At 52.6% G+C, this 17,275-nt stretch overlaps 1 protein-coding gene across 16 annotated transcripts in view; it reads right to left on the reverse strand.

The window, feature by feature from the left end:
• LOC140427048 (organic cation/carnitine transporter 2-like) overlaps window positions 1-17,275 on the reverse strand; it is a 271,913-nt gene that overhangs the window by 41,701 nt on the left and 212,937 nt on the right. For 4 of the 16 annotated variants that reach the window (XR_011948375.1, XR_011948374.1, XM_072512485.1 and 1 more), the window contains one exon: window positions 16,034-16,101. The exons of 10 other annotated variants lie outside the window; for them this stretch is intronic. Coding sequence is in view for 4 of the 6 variants with exons in the window: in XM_072512485.1 (XP_072368586.1) it covers window positions 16,034-16,101 (68 nt within the window). In the remaining 2 variants the exon portion in view is untranslated. Of the gene's footprint in view, window positions 1-4,056; window positions 4,296-16,033; window positions 16,102-17,275 lie in introns of those variants that run through there. 2 more of the 16 variants (XM_072512479.1, XM_072512483.1) reach the window with 2 other exon arrangements.

Consider the following 17,275-nt stretch of genomic DNA (forward strand, 5'->3'; position numbering starts at 1 on the left):
TTTCTTCCTGCAAATTCTCTGGAAACATACAGACACACCCAAGCTGCTTTCTCAAACCTGACTTTCTCCCTTCAAGCAGATCACAGCAAACCAGGACTTCTTAAGCTGCTGTCTCAAACTGGCTTTCTACTTTTAAACTGCTCTGAGCAAAACCAGCCAGGCACTTTTTAACTAAAACTTCAAAATGGCTGAACTGAGCTGAGCTCCACCCACTCTATGACATCACTGTTTTCTTAAAGGTACATTGCTTAAACATCTAGTTCTTAAAGGCACTCTCGCATGACAAATTACATCACAGTCCTGGTCCTTCCTTGGATAAAATGGGCTGGATTCTCTGCCCTGCCTCACCACTTTTCTGCCCCAGCCCGGCGGCAGGATTCTCCGTTCCACCGGCCGGTCAATGGGGTTTCCCACTGTGGGGCAGCCCCTGGGTGCTGGCAAAACGGAGAATCCTGCCGGCAGAGAATCCCACCCAAGGTTCCTCGCTTTGGTCGATGGTCAGTCAGAGTGGATGGAGGTTCAAGAGATGGGAATGACGACCTCAGCAGCCACAGTAGAGGCCTTGTGGCAGGTGTTTGCTACGCATGGCCTCCCCAATGTAATGGTGTCACTGGTAAGGACACTCAGCGCTTCATCCGAATGAATGACATTCATACCAGAACAGTTCCCTATCACTCTGCCTCAAATGGGTTGTCGGAGAGAGCTATGCAAACATTCATGATGAAGAGGTCCAGCAGGCGACTATGTCTTCTGTTAGTCAAGTTTATTTTGTTTTATAAAACAAACACCCCCCCACCCATGTCGCCACAGACCAGCTGAATTATTTATGGGCTGTTGTCTCCGGACCCACTCAAACTTGGTTTTCCCGAATTTGGCGGGGAAGATAGAGGCTCTGCAGGTCTCCCAGGGGAAATAGCATGTTTTGCAAAAAGGGGACAGGTCATTCCAAGTGGGCAATCTTGTCCTCATCAGAAACATTGCCTCAGGCCCACTATGGCTACCAGGCCGGGTTGTGTCCAAGTCAGGCCCAGTCATGCACATGGTGAATCTGAATGACAGAACAGTGCAGAAACACTTTGACCACGTGAGAAGACCAATCTTGGAACAGTTGGAGCCGGCTGACAGCACTATTCCTCTTGTGGTGGAGTCAGAACAGAGGAAATCCAGGAATCTTGAGGAGGCCCTGTCGATGACTCACGAAAGAGCTGCAGAATAACCCTGCTGGATTGGTTAAATCTGAGAGACATTCTGCCAAGGATGACACGTCGATACCTCTAGGTTGAAGGAGCCAGTTGGGGAACTAAGGTCATGTACACAACCCAGAATATCCCCCGACAGGTCAACATTGCAATGGACTGTTATGGACTCTCTTCCCTTGTGTTGCTTATCCCTTATATTGTTTATAGTTACTGCATATAGCATATTTGTAAATATGCTATATGCAGTAACTATAAACAATATAAGGGATAAGCAACACAAGGGAAGAGAGTCCATAACAGTCCATTTGTAAATATGCTATTGAGAAACTTAAGATGGGAGAGATGTGGTAATGCGGCCCCTTTAAGGGGCATGTCCTCACAATCCATGTGACTGGCTTGGAGCCTTTCATGCAGGAGCGCGTGAACCCCAATCAGTGGGGGGAAAGCGCTGGGCCCAGGGATCGGGATCATGGTCAGAGTGAACCTTGGAGCCAGTGTACGAAGACCTTTACAGAGACTCTGTGCCTGGGTATAAGTTACCCTTATTAGTTGCCAATAAAACCTTCTTTCCTTCATCCTGAAGTCTACCTGGTATTGCCTTGAGCCAACACAGACTGTAAGGGGCGGGTTTCTCCGTCGGCAGTGCCGAACCCGGGAAAGGCGATTGGGCGGAGAATCGGTCCTGAAGCAAAAATCATGACTGGTGCCTGGCGCCCGCCAGAATGCCATGCTCTGGTGCCTTGACAGCAGCATCAATGTGTTCTACTTCGCACTGGCCTGACCCAGTATTCTCCGAGACCTCCGTGATGCCCTGTCTCCAGTGTGGGGAATTACCGATGCCGAGTTTCACTTGTGGTTTAAAAAATCGGGAAACAGGTACTGTGCCGATGAGGGAGAGAAAGGAGGTAGGACATGCAGAGGCATGACCATGGGCTGTAAGTCCTGCCATTGGTTGGGCTGACTGGGGGGTTGGAGAGGGGGACATCTGCCAGGCCCGGGTGGAGGGTGACGAGGGATTGTGCCGTGGAGTCGGGTGACCCCCCCACAGGGCCGGGGTGTCCAGGCACAGACTGCCGTTGTAGCAGCCTGCAAGGCAGGCACAGTGTTGCGCACCCCAAAGACTACCCTACGTGGCCTTTGGTTGAGCAGAGTGACACCATCTGTATGGACCCCTACTGCACCACCCCAGCATTCCACTCCCCACCATTCACCCCACCAACTTCCCATGCCACCCCATATGACCGCCACCCGCTGGCAGGTCGGCACATGGCGCACAAAAGGGCAGCGCTCACAGTAGCCCCTGCAGGAGTGCGCAGGACGAAGACCACAGAGTGCACCACTGCCATTGGTAGTGCCAGCCACTGGTACCCCTGGAAGCAGGGATGGGCACCAGGCCAGAGGCGCCCACGGTGTCGGGCACCAACAGGGTCAGGAGTGCAGAGGGCAGAGTGCCGGGGAAACAGCCGGGTGTGGGTGTTGGGATGGGTAGGGAGGGGGACATGTGGGGGCAGGGTCTACAGTGCAGACTGGGGCCTCCGTGTAGCCCGTTGGACCTGTTCGCACCATGAGAACATATCGGCTTTCACCCCTTGCAGACAATGGACTTTGGAATTCAACCAGGAATGGTGACTTTCATTCTCGTCGCCACAGCCAAGGGATGCACTGTACGAGCTGGAGATGCCCGAGGAGGACAATGCAGCAGCACAGCCTGCCCCAGAGGAACAGGTGGCAGCCAGTGAGGATGGAGAGCGGGCTGCCCAACAGGCCAAGAAGGAGGTGGGAAGGAGGCACCACATGAAGCCTCGTGTGTACTGGCACCACCTGTCATTCGAGGACCTGCCAGACCGGACATGTCGCCGAAGACTCCAGCTGAGCTGCTGTGTTCAGAGAGAGTGGTGTATTCGGAGAGAGTGCTGTATTTGTAGAGAGTGGTGTATTCAGAGAGAGCGCTGTATTCGGAGAGAGCGCTGTATTCGGAGAGAGCGCTGTATTCGGAGAGAGCGCTGTGTTTGTAGAGAGTACTGTATTCGGAGAGAGTGCTCTATTTGTAGAGAGTGCTCTTATAGGAGAGAGTGCTGTATTCGGAGAGTGTGCTGTATTTGCACACTCTCCGGATTAGGGGCTGGTTTAGCACAGAGCTAAATCGCTGGATTTGAAAGCAGACCAAGGCAGGCCAGCAGCACGGTTCAATTCCCGTACCAGCCTCCCCGAACAGGCTGTAGCGCACAAAGAAAGACTCCATGAGACGAATAGAGTGAAGTCGATGAGGCTTTATTAAGCGTGTCTGTTCCCCCGCAGCTCGATAGTAAACTGGCCTGCGGGGGAAGACTCCGGCTTCTTATACTCCGTCTTCAGGGTGGAGCTTGAGGTCAACAGCCAACCAGGACCCGGGATCTGTCAGCCAATGACATTAGGGCTTCCAGTCCCACATGACCCCCAATATATACGACCACATTCACCCCTTGTCAAAAATGAACCCGGCGGGGTGATGCTTCGTATGGTGGTAAGGGTTTACAGGGCTGGTCCTGGGAGGACAAAACATTCACATGGCAATACGGTATTGGACAATTTCGTCCTGTTGCAACTATTTACAGAGGGTATAGGAAGAAAAGCAAAATGTTCTTGTTAACAGTCCATATTTGTTTTACATCGACGCCACGAGTCGGTCGGGCGGTCTGGTCATCCGTGTCGATCGCCTCGGCCCCGGCGGTGGTGGTGGTGCTTGTACTAGTGTTGTCGCCTCCAGGAGCCGTACGGTTTCAGCTCGGGTTTGGTTCTTGGTCGGTGCTGAGGGGAGGGGAACCGATCCTCCTGGGAAGGGGGCGGTCGCGGGGTGCGGCGGTGGCAGGAAGGGGGGGGGTTGGGTTAAAGGTGTCGGGGGGGGTGTGCGTGTTGCCGGCGGGTGCCAGATCCCGCAGGGAGACCGCGTCCTGTCGGCCGTCGGGGTACTCCACGTAGGCGTACTGGGGGTTCGCGTGGAGGAGGTGAATCCTTTCGACCAAGGGGTCCGCCTTATGTGCCCGCACATGCTTTCGGAGCAGGATGGGTCCTGGGGCCGCCAGCCAGGTCGGCAGCGACGTTCCAGAGGAGGACCTCCTAGGGAAGACAAGGAGACGCTCATGAGGCGTTTGATTAGTGCTCGTACATAATAACGACCGGATGGAATGGAGAGCGTCCGGGAGGACCTCCTGCCACCTTGAAACTGGGAGGTTCCTGGACCGTAGGGCCAGTAGGACGGCCTTCCAGACCGTGCCATTCTCCCTTTCTACTTGCCCGTTCCCCCGGGGGTTGTAGCTGGTCGTCCTGCTTGAGGCTATGCCCTTGCTGAGCAGGAACTGGCGCAGCTCGTCACTCATGAAAGAGGGCCCCCTGTCGCTGTGGACGTATGCGGAGTAACCGAACAGTGTGAAGATGCTGTTCAGGGCTTTAATGACTGTGGCCGCGGTCATGTCAGAGCAGGGAATGGCAAAAGGGAAGCGGGAGTATTTGTCCACTACATTAAGAAAATATGCGTTGCGGTCGGTGGAGGGGAGGGGCCCTTTGAAATCGAGACTGAGGCGTTCAAAGGGGCGGGAAGCCTTAATCAGGTGCGCTCCATCTGGCCTGAAAAAATGCGGCTTGCATTCCGCGCAGATGTGGCAGTCCCTTGTGACTGTACGGACCTCCTCTAAAGAGTATGGGAGATTGCGGGACTTGATGAAGTGGTAAAACCGAGTGACCCCCGGGTGGCAGAGGTCCTCGTGGAGGGTTTGGAGGCGGTTAATTTGTGCGTTGGCACATGTGCCGCGGGATAGGGCATCAGACGGCTCGTTCAGCTTTCCGGGACGATACAAAATCTCATAGTTGAAGGTGGAGAGCTCGATCCTCCACCTTAAGATTTTGTCGTTTTTGATTTTGCCCCGCTGTGCACTATCGAACATGAAGGCTACCGACCGTTGGTCGGTGAGGAGAGTGAATCTCCTGCCGGCCAGGTAATGCCTCCAATGTCGCACAGCTTCCACTATGGCTTGGGCTTCCTTTTCTACTGAAGAGTGGCGGATTTCTGAGGCGTGGAGGGTCCGGGAGAAAAAGGCCACGGGTCTGCCCGCTTGGTTAAGGGTGGCCGCTAGAGCTACGTCGGAGGCGTCGCTCTCGACCTGGAAGGGGAGGGACTCGTCGATGGCGCGCATCGTGGCCTTTGCGATATCCGCTTTGATGCGGCTGAAGGCCTGGCAAGCCTCTGTCGACAGAGGGAAGGTCGTGGTCTGTATTAGGGGGCGGGCCTTGTCTGCGTACTGGGGGACCCGCTGGGCGTAGTACGAAAAGAACCCCAAGCAGCGTTTCAGGGCTTTTGGGCAGTGTGGGAGGGGAAATTCCATGAGGGCGCGCATACGTTCGGAGTCGGGGCCTATTATCCCATTTCGCACTACGTAGCCCAGAATGGCTAGCCGGTCGGTGCTAAAAACGCACTTGTCCTCGTTGTACATGAGGTTCAAGGCTTTGACGGTCTGGAGGAATTTTTGGAGGTTGGCGTCGTGGTCCTACTGATCGTGGCCGCAGATGGTTACATTGTCGAGATACGGGAACGTGGCCCGCAACCCATGTTGATCAACCATTCGGTCCATCTCCCGTTGGAAGACCGAGACCCCGTTTGTGACGCCAAAAGGGACCCGTAGGAAATGGTATAATCGCTCGCCTGCCTCGAAGGCTGTGTACTTGCGGTCACTTGGGCGGATGGGGAGCTGATGGTAGGCGGACTTGAGGTCCACGGTGGAGAAGACTTTATATTGGGCAATCCGATTGACCATGTCGGATATGCGGGGGAGAGGGTACGCGTCTAGTTGTGTGTACCTGTTGATGGTCTGGCTATAGTCAATGACCATCCTTTGTTTCTCCCCTGTCTTCACTACTACCACCTGTGCTCTCCAGGGACTATTACTGGCCTGGATTATGCCCTCCTTTAGTAGCCGCTGGACTTCGGACCGAATGAAGGTCCGGTCCTGGGCGCTGTACCGTCTGCTCCTAGTGGCGACGGGCTTGCAATCCGGGGTGAGGTTCGCAAACAAGGACGGGGGTTGCACCTTGAGGGTTGCGAGGCCGCAGATAGTGAGTGGGGGTATGGGGCCGCCGAATTTGAATGTAAGGCTCTGTAGATTGCATTGGAAATCTAATCCCAGCAAGGTGGGGGCACAGAGTTGGGGAAGGACGTTTAGTTTGTAGTTTTTGAACTCCCTCCCCTGCACCGTTAGGGTAACTATGCAGAATCCCCGGATCTGTACGGAGTGGGATCCTGCAGCTAGGCAAATCTTTTGTGCGCTGGGATAGGTGGTCAAGGAACAGCGTCTTACCGTGTCGGGGTGTATAAAGCTTTCCGTGCTCCCGGAGTCGACTAGGCATGGCGTCTCGTGGCCGTTTATTAGTACCGTTGTCGTCGTCGCCTGGAGTGTCCGGGGCCGGGCTTGATCGAGCGTAATCGAAGTGAGCCGTGGTTGTAGTAGTGGAGTGGGGTCCGTTGTTGCCGTCCAAGATGGCGGCGGGGGTGGACAAAATGGCCGCCCCCATGCGTCGTACAGGTCTGGGGCGGTCCAAGATGGTGGCGCCCCTCCTCCCCTCGTGGTGGCCGGGACCCAAAATGGCGGCGTCTGCGGGTCGCACATCGGCGCCCCTCCTCCCCTCGTGGTGGCTGGGACCCAAAATGGCGGCGTCTGCGGGTTGCACATGGTGTGTTGGGGGGGCTGGGGAGCGCTAGGACCGCGAGCGCTAGGACCGCGCGGAGCTCCCTCACCGCGAGCGCTAGGACTGCGCGGAGCTCCCTCACCGGGGACAGCGGTGGTCGGGGCCCAAGTCGGCGGCGCCGGCGGGTCAGGCGTGGGGCCGCGAGTGCTGGGACCGTGCGGGGCTCCCTCGCCGGGGACAGCGGTGGTCGGGGCCCAAGTAGGTGGCGCCGTTGGGTCAGGCGTGGGGCGCGGGGTGGGGGTTAGGGTGGCGTTAGGGACGCGGAAAACTCCCTCCTCTCCGTGGAGAGTGTTGGCCGGGACCCAAAGCGGTAGCGCCGGCGGCGGGTCATGCATGGGCTGCGGGGAGGGGGGTTGGGAGCGTAGGCGGCGTGCAGGGCTCCCAGTTCTCCCGGGACCGCGGTGTTCGGGACCCAGAGCGGCTGCGCCTGCGGGTCGTACATGACGTGTTGGGGGGGTTGGGGCGCGTAAACTGCTTGCAGGGCTCCGTGCTCCCGGGCGGCGGCGACCTCGCGGGACCGGCACACAACCGCATAATGGCCCTTTTTCCCGCAGCTTTTGCAGATAGCTGCGCGGGCCGGGCAGCGCTGTCGGGGGTGTTTCGCCTGGCCGCAGAAATAACAGCGGGTGCCCCCGGTGCAACTCGGCGTTTGGACCGCGCAAGCCTGTGGGGTGTCCGGGGGGGGGGGGGGTAGGGGGCTTGCCACGACGGGTACGTACGGGGCCCAATGGGTTGCCGCGCGGTCGGGGCCATAGGCGCGGGTATTACGCGCGGCCACGTCTAGGGAGGCTGCTAAGGCCCGTGCCTCTGAGAGTCCTAGCGACTCTTTTTCTAGAAGTCTTTGGCGGATTTGGGAGGATTGCATACCTGCCACAAAAGCATCGCGCATTAACATGTCCGTGTGTTCGTTTGCGTTCACCGACGGGCAGCTGCAGGCTCGTCCCAAAATCAGCAGCGCGGCGTAGAACTCGTCCATCGATTCTCCGGGAGCTTGCCGTCTCGTCGCGAGCAGGTAGCGAGCGTAGATTTGGTTAACTGGGCGAACGTAGAGACTTCTCAGTGCTGCGAATGCCGTCTGGAAATAGTCCGAGTCTTCGATGAGGGAGAAAATCTCCGTGCTCACCCTCGAGTGCAGGACCTGCAGTTTTTGGTCTTCTGAGACTCGGCCGGTGGTCGTTCTGAGGTAGGCCTCGAAGCAAGTCTGCCAGTGCTGGAAGGCTGCTGCCGTGTTCACTGCGTGGGGGCTGATCCTCAGGCATTCCGGAATGATCCTGAGCTCCATTGTCCTTTTTAGGCACGCTTAATAAATTGTAGCGCACAAAGACTCCATGAGACGAATAGAGTGAAGTCCATGAGGCTTTATTAAGCGTGTCTGTTCCCCCGCAGCTCGATAGTAAACTGGCCTGCGGGGGAAGACTCCGGCTTCTTATACTCCGCCTTCAGGGCGGAGCTTGAGGTCAACGGCCAACCAGGACCCGGGATCTGTCAGCCAATGACATTAGGGCTTCCAGTCCCACATGACCCCCAATACATACTACCACACAGGTGCCGGAATGTGGCGACCAGGAGCTTTTCACAGTAACTTCATTTGAAGCCTACTTGTGACAATAAGTGATTTTCATTTTCATTTCATTTCATTTGTAGAGAGTGCTGTATTCGGAGAGAGTGCTGTATTCGGATAGAGTGCTCGATTTGTAGAGAGCGCTGTATTCGGAGAGAGTGCTGTATTTGGAGAGAGTGCTGTATTCAGAGAGAGTTCTGTATTAGGGGAGAATGCCAAATGAAAAGAGAGTGCTGTATGGGAGTACTGTATTAGGTGAGAGGGCTGTATTTGTAGAGAGTGCTGTATATGTAGAGAGTACTGAATTAGGAGAGGGTAGTCCGTATGTAGAGAGTGCCGTATTTGATTTGATTTATTGTCACATATATTAGTATACAGTGAAAAGTATTGTTTCTTGCATGCCATACAGACAACGCATACCGTACATAGGGAAGGAAGGAGAGACTACAGAAGGTAATGTTACAGTCATAACTATGGTGTAGAGAAAAGATCAACTTATTATGAGGTAGATCCATTCAAAAGTCTGATGGCAGTAGGGAAGAAGCTGTTCTTGAGTCGGTTGTTACGTGACCTCAAACTTTTGTATATTTTTCCTGACGGAAGAAGGTGGAAGAGAGTATGTCCGGGGTGCGTGGGGTCCTTAATTATGCTGGTTCCCTTTCCAAGGCAGCGGGAATTATAGATAGAATCAATGGATGGAAGGCTGGTTTGCAGATTAGGCTACATTCAAAATCTTTTGTAGTTTCCTGCAGTCTTGGGCAGAGCAGGAACCATACCAAGCTGTGATTCAACCAGAAAGAATGCTTTCTATGGTGCATCTGCAAAAGTTGGTGAGAGTCGTAGCTGACATGCCAAATTTCCTCAGTCTTCTGAGGAAGTAGAGTCGTTGGTGGGCTTTCTTAACTATAATGTTGGAGGGGGCCAGCATGGTGGCAAAGTAGTTAGCATTGCTGCCTCACGGCGCCGAGGTCCCAGGTTCGATCCCGGCTCTGGGACACTGTCCGTGTGGAGTTTGCACATGTTCCCCGTTTTGGTGGGTTTCGCCCCCTCAACCCTAAAATGTGCAAGATAGGTGGATTGGTAATGCTAAATTGCCCCTTAATTGGAAAAAATGAATTGGGTTCATTAAATTTCCTTTTAAAAAAAACTAACCATAGTGTCGGCATGCGGGGACCAGGACAGGTTGTTGGTAATCTGGACACCTAAAAACCTGAAGCTCTCGACCCTTTCTACTTTGTTCCCATTGGTGTAGACAGGGGCATGTTCTCCTCTACGCTTCCTGAAGTCGATGACAATCTCCTTCATTTTGTTGACATTGAGGGAGAGATTATTGTCGTCGCACCAGTTCACCAGATTCTCTGTCTCATTCCTGTACTCTGTCACATCATTGTTTGAAATCTGACCCACTACCATGGTGTCACCAGCAAATTTGAAAATCGAGTTGGAGGTGAACTTAGCCACACAGTCATAGGTGTATAAGGAGTATAGTAGGGGGCTGAGGACACAGCCTTGTGGGGCACCAGTGCTGAGGATGATCGTGGAGGAGGCGTTGTTGCTTGTCCTTACAAATTGTGGGCTGCGAGTTAGGAAGTTCAGGATCCAGTCGCAGAGGGAGGAGCCGAGGCCAAGGCCACAGAGTTTGGAGATAGGTTTCGTAGAAATAATAGTGTTGAAGGCTGAGCTGTCGTCAATATATAGGAGTCTGACATAGTTGTCTTTGTTATCTAGGTGTTCCAGTGTTGAGTGCAGGGCCAGGGAGATGGCAGCTGCTGTGGATCTTTTGCAGCGGTAGGCGAATGGTAGTGGATCAAGACAATCCGGGAAGCTGGAGTTGTGTCGTGCCATGACTAACCTTTCGAAGCACTTCATAATTATGGATGTCAGAGCCACTTAATAGTCATTAAGGCACGCTGCTTGGCTTTTCTTTGGTACAGGGATGATGGTCGTCTTCTTGAAGCAGATAGGGACCTCAGATTGTTGTATAGAAAGGTTGAAGATGTCTGCGAATACTCCCGCCAGCAGATCCGCACAAGGCCGGAGTGATCGTCCAGGTACCCCATCCGGGCCAGTGGGTTTCCGTGGGTTGAACTTCGAGAAGGCTGCTCTGATATCTGCAATGGTGACCTCAGATACAAGTTCATCCGAGACTACCAGGGTGGAGCGTGTGCTCTCGCTGGCGTCGTTCTCAAAGCGGGCATAGAATGCGTTGAGCTCATCAGGGAGGGGTGTGTTGGAGGCGGTGATTTTACATGCCTTCATCTTGTAGCCCGTTATGTCTTGCAGACCTTGCCATGGTCGGTGGGGGTCCATGTGGCTAGCCTGGGGCTCGAGCTTTGTCCGGTACTGTCCTTTGGCATCTTTGATGGATTTCTTTAGATCATATCTGGCTTTCTTGTATAGGTTAGGGTCGCCTGACTTGGACGTGCCGTATTAGGAGAGAGTGCCTTATTAGGAGAGAGTGCCTTATTAGGAGAGAGTGCTGTATGAGAGTACTGAATGAGGAGAGGGTGCTGTATTAGAGAACAGTGCTGCTTTGAGGTGAGTGCTGAATTTGAGGAGAGTGCTATATTAAGAGATTGTGCCATACTAGGTGAGAGTGCTGTAGAAGGCGAGAGTGTTGTTTTAGGAGTGAGTGCTTTGTATTAGTGAGAGGCAGCACGGTTTTGTGAAGGGGAGGTCGTGTCTCACTAACTTGATAGAGTTTTTCGAGGAGGTCACTAAGATGATTGATGCAGGTAGGGCAGTAGATGTTGTCTATATGGACTTCAGTAAGGCCTTTGACAAGGTCCCTCATGGTAGACTAGTACAAAAGGTGAAGTCACACGGGATCAGGGGTGAACTGGCAAGGTGGATACAGAACTGGCTAGGCCATAGAAGGCAGAGGGTAGCAATGGAGGGATGCTTTTCTAATTGGAGGGCTGTGACCAGTGGTGTTCCACAGGGATCAGTGCTGGGACCTTTGCTCTTTGTAGTATATATAAATGATTTGGAGGAAAATGTAACTGGTCTGATTAGTAAGTTTGCAGACGACACAAAGGTTGGTGGAATTGCGGATAGCGATGAGGACTGTCTGAGGATACAGCAGGATTTAGATTGTCTGGAGACTTGGGCGGAGAGATGGCAGATGGAGTTTAACCTGGACAAATGTGAGGTAATGCATTTTGGAAGGGCTAATGCAGGTAGGGAATATACAGTGAATGGTAGAACCCTCAAGAGTATTGAAAGTCAAAGAGATCTAGGAGTACAGGTCCACAGATCACTGAAAGGGGCTACACAGGTGGAGAAGGTAGTCAAGAAGGCATACGGCATGCTTGCCTTCATTGGCCGGGGCATTGAGTATAAGAATTGGCAAGTCATGTTGCAGCTGTATAGAACCTTAGTTAGGCCACACTTGGAGTATAGTGTTCAATTCTGGTCGCCACACTACCAGAAGGATGTGGAGGCTTTAGAGAGGGTGCAGAAGAGATTTACCAGAATGTTGCCTGGTATGGAGGGCATTAGCTATGAGGAGCGATTGAATAAACTCGGTTTGTTCTCACTGGAACGAAGGAGGTTGAGGGGCGACCTGATAGAGGTATACAAAATTATGAGGGGCATAGACAGAGTGGATAGTCAGAGGCTTTTCCCCAGGGTAGAGGGGTCAATTACTAGGGGGCATAGGTTTAAGGTGAGAGGGGCAAAGTTTAGAGTAGATGTACGAGGCAAGTTTTTTACGCAGAGGGTAGTGGGTGCCTGGAACTCACTACCGGAGGAGGTAGTGGAGGCAGGGACGATAGGGACATTTAAGGGGCATCTTGACAAATATATGAATAGGATGGGAATAGAAGGATACGGACCCAGGAAGTGTAGAAGATTGTAGTTTAGTCGGGCAGTATGGTCGGCACGGGCTTGGAGGGCCGAAGGGCCTGTTCCTGTGCTGTACATTTCTTTGTTCTTTGTTCTTTGTTCTTTATTTGGGGTCTCAAACAGTGCTCTTGTTTTTTGAATCTTTAATAAATAAATTGTAACCTGAACCTGATGTCACCTGCGGTTAGTTTGTACAAGTCCCACGCAACAATTCCTTTCCTTCTCTGCAGATGTCCTGCCTCATCATTAAGATATTGTGATTCAATGTGTAATTCAGCTTGGTGAACAATTTGCCACAACCTGAGCGATTGGGAGCAAGTTCCTTTCAGTCATTAAAGTTGCCATTTTCATGGAGTGCTAAGAGTGTATTTGAAGCATTTTCTTTCTTCTTCCTGGAATGTTGGCCACTTGATGATTGAGAAAACAGGAGCTGGTGGGGGAGACTGCTGTCAACCTTCTCGGTAGAATGTCCCGTCCATCTAAGTAATTTTCAGCAATGTTGCCCAAATGTTTGTGGACCTGGTTTCAGAAAGAGACTGGGGTTTGTTTGATGGTCTAACGCCTGTAGGCATTATGACTGCTGACAGCATACGGTGCATTGATCTACATGATGTGCTTAGTATGATTGGACACCATCTGGTCACTGAAGGGTGAAATCTTTTATAGTTGGGGGACATCTCAGAATTTACATACAGTGCCCGTAATGTGATGTGTGTGCAGTAAATGGAACACTGGGAATGTTGGGAAGATGTTTTGGGAAGGCATCGGGGAGTGCCTCAAGCCTTTTTGTTGCCATGCCATCTTGCCAGCAGTGAGAATGGTGTCAGATGGCCAGTCCTCCTAGACTCCAATTGAACCCCTTAAGTGTTCAATTTAGCGTTACTTTCCACCCTGCTGGCACTTTACTCATGGAACGGGGAGGCTTCTATCATGTTGTGAGACTGCTGGATAAACTCTATTGTAACCCCTCAGCTGGCTTTGACCCATGGAGAGACTACTGGCAGCAATAGCTTCCCTCATGATTATAGGCACTGCTTGCCTTCATTAATCTCCCTCCCTTCTCCCTAACTGCCCTTAGCACCCCAAGAATCCACTTATCTGTTTATGAAGAGTCAGGTCCATCACTATATCCTTCTCCTCCAAGTGCAGCCCCAGCCATGACCACCACTCCATGTGGGCACTTCGGAGTATCTGGCCCTCTGGTTGGGCTGGCAGCTCTTGGGGGCTAATCCCTTAATGGGTTTCCATGTGCTCAGTGGCAGGACTTAATTGGCTGCCCCTCATAAAATGCAACCCTGGAACTAGCCACCCACTGAAGCGGGATCAACTCCACGCCTTCTTTTGGTCCTTGCGGCGGGTTCCATTTTGTCTCTGTGTAAACACCACTGGTAACACACTATGCGTATTACGGTACTGCCACTGTACTACAGGTACCACAGTAAATCCCAGTCTGCTGGCTCCTCCCAGCAGGCAATGTATAAAAGTGTATGCTCTCCTGCGCTGCTCCCATTCTGGTTCCAGCTGCAGGAGGCTCAACATCTTGTGCAATAAAGCCTCAATAGTTTCAACACTTTCATCTCGTGGTCATTGATGGTACATCAATTTATTGCACAAGATTTATAGAGATGAACGTCTTAATCAAGCCTGATCGCCTGGAGCTGAACCCTCACGCAGCCGATGCCAAATCCACCTTCGAGCACTGGCTAGCCTGCTTTGAAGGATACCTCGGAGCATCCACAGAAGCCCTCTCAGAGCCGCAGAAGCTCCAGATCCTCTACTCACGGGTGAGCCCACAATTTTTCCCCCTCATTCGGGACGCGTCCACCTACACGGAAGCGATGGTGCTACTAAAAGGACAGCATATCAGGTCTGTGAATTAAATGTTCGCCAGGCACCTCCTGGCCACAAGACAGCAACTCCCGGGGGAGTCTCAGGATGATTTCTTGCGTGCTCTGCGGATACTGGGTAGGAACTGTAATTGCCAGGCAGTGTCGGCAGTCCAGCACACAGAACTGCTAATCAGAGATGCTTATCTTACGGGCATTAAGTCAAATTACGTTCGCCAGCGGTTACTGGAAGGGGGTACGCTCGACCTTACAGAGACTGTGAAGCTTGCTAACTCCCTAGAAGTGGCCTCCCGCAATCTGGAGGTCTACACCTCCGACCGCGCCGCACCCTCGTGGGCCACATCATCTGCCGACTCGAGTACACCGCAAGCCTGCGCCGCGCGGCAGCCAGCCAACTCCGGAGGGCCCAAATGTTATTTTTGTGGCCAGAGCAAACATCCCAGGCAGCGCTGCCCGGCGCGGAGCGCGACCTACAGCGGGTGTGGAAAGAAGGGCCACTTCACCTCCGTTTGTCAGGCCCGATCAGTCGCTGCCGTCTCCTGGCCCAACATTGCTGCACCCAGCACATGCGATCCAGGGGCACCGCCATATTCTCTGCCACGTGCAGCCCGTGGGCACTGCCATCTTGGATGTTGTCCGGCATGTGCGCCCCGTGGGCGCCGCCATCTTTGGCGCCGCCATCTTGAAATGCATCCCAGGACCCCTGCTCGCCAGGCCGTTCGTGGGCCACTGATACCTCCGCCACCGCTGACCAGCCCAGCGACTCCCAACATCTTCCGCAGCTCCCCTCCATCACCCTCAATCAGTCTTGGCCCCCCAACCTCGCGACTGCTACGACGACGGTAAAGATCAACGGGCACGAGACGACCTGCCTCTTTGACTCCGAGAGCACAGAGAGTTTCATCCACCCTGCTACGGTAAGGCGCTGCTCCCTCCCAGTCCTCCCCATCACCAGGAAAATCTCCCTGGCCTCCGGATCCCATTCCGTGCAAATCCGGGGGGTACTGCGTCGCGACCCTGTCCGTTCAGGGCGTAGAGTACAGCAACTTCAGACTACGTCCTCCCCCATCTCTGCGCTGCCCTGTTACTAGGTCTCGATTCTCAGTGTCACCTCCAAAGCCTTACTCTGAAATTCGGCAGACCCCTGCTCCCCCTGACCGCTTGTGGCCTCACGACCCTGAAGGTCGAGCCGCCCTCACTTTTTGCAAACCTCACCCGGGACTGTTCCCATTCTGGTTCAAGCTGCAGGAGGCTCAACATCTTGTACAATAAAGCCTCAATAGTTTCACCATTTTTGTCTCATGGTCATTGATGGTACATCAGTCTCCACAAACTCCCAACTCATAGCTTCCCCACATGCCACATCATTCCCTGTGAAGTTTGGAAACACTGAGTGGTCCGGAGTGGTCCAGGGCACAAGCACACGGTCACTTCAACTATCTCAGCAACAGGCAGGAGAAATCAATCTGCAACTGACCCATGAGTTGTTGATAAACCCTTTCTCTAGGTCGGTGTATGGGTCTGATAATAATTTCTTCCTACAGGTTGAGGGAGGGCTTAGCTGGAGAGTTGAAGTCAAAAGGGGCTGATTTAGCACAGTGGGCTAAATAGCTGGCTTTTAAAGCAGACCCAGGCAGGTCAGCAGCGCAGGTTCAATTTCCGTATCAGCCTCCCCAAACAGGTGCTGGAATGTGGCGACTAGGGGCTTCTCACAGTAACTTCATTTGAAGCCTACTTGTGACAATAAGCAATTTTCATTTCAAAAATGGCTTCTTGAGAGTCAAATCGACAATACACGCGGACATCACTGACTGATTAGCCTACTCTGCATACTTCCAATGCATACTTTCTGCACCCACACTTACCAAAGTGGTGTTGGCTCAGCCAGAAGTAGGTGCACATTGTGGATAATATTTTCATGTCAAAATGACCCCTGTAGCATCAAAAAAAAAAAAAAAAGAGTGCTAGGCAACTGGATTTGTTCCCCATGATTTTTACCTCCTAAGACAATGGAGCTGAAATTCTGTTCATCTTGTCATGGCGCAGAGGGAAGGGATATTAACATTTCATCGGGTTTTGTGATATTCCTGTATTGGCAGAGTGAAAGGCTTCAGCTGCTGTGTGATGCAGACCTCATTGGTACTCTTGCAGTAATGGATTTGGGTTTGAGGTATGTTCTTGTTGTCGTGTAAGCTCCAATCAATTGCGTCACTGCACAATGCTCATGCTGTACACCTTTAAAACTGAAAACAAACTACACAACACTGCAACTTCAAAGCCCCAGGAGGTATTCCTAAAAACTGTACCTCAGTAATTCAGGAGTGATTGTTTCGGAGTTTTATTTGCACTTTACTTCTAGCCACAGTTTCCCAATATTTGATCTGCTTTGAATCTTTAAAGCGATACATTTACTTGCTTAAAATTTTAGTTTGGTCCATGAGCTTTCAAGTTAGCATGCCAGAGCTAAATGCTTGCACACTGAAAATTGCAGGTACATTTCTCTGAGAATATTCCTTGATTTTCACGATATGTGCACAACAGTAAGTGCAATATATAAATGCAGGTTGTTGAAGGATGGGGACTTTTATATTCACTCCTTCTGGCAGCTGGGCATCTTGGCACTACCGACCTGGCACTTTAGCAGTGCAACCTTGACACCCTGACTGTGCACGGTGCCAAGGTGGCACTGGAGGCTGGCAGTGGCACTGCTAGTGTGCCAGGCTGGCAGTGCCAAAATGCTGGGAGCCAGTTTGGCACTGCTAGGGATTGGACCTGGGGGACCTTACCAAGGTTGGGGATGGGAGGGCTATCAAAACCAGCGTGGTGGTGGTGGTGGTGATGGGGGGGGGGGGGGGGGGGTTCGAGGTTGTGCTAAAAGAGGGAAGGGAAGGGGAGAGACCGGGGCAGATGGAGAAAATGGTCCCCCAATCAGCGAGGAGCCTTGCCTGTTGGCAGTAGATGTGCAACTCAGGTGCAACCTCAGCAGAGCGAAACTCCCCAATACCAAAATAAACAACAAAGTGCCGTTGAATAGTGGGGTGCTTCGTGGCACTGTAGTTGCCAAGAAACACCTCACTGAACCCACCCAAAAACCGGACATAGATTTG

Source organism: Scyliorhinus torazame, chromosome 7 (assembly GCF_047496885.1).
Source record: "Scyliorhinus torazame isolate Kashiwa2021f chromosome 7, sScyTor2.1, whole genome shotgun sequence".
Taxonomy (NCBI): domain Eukaryota; kingdom Metazoa; phylum Chordata; class Chondrichthyes; order Carcharhiniformes; family Scyliorhinidae; genus Scyliorhinus; species Scyliorhinus torazame.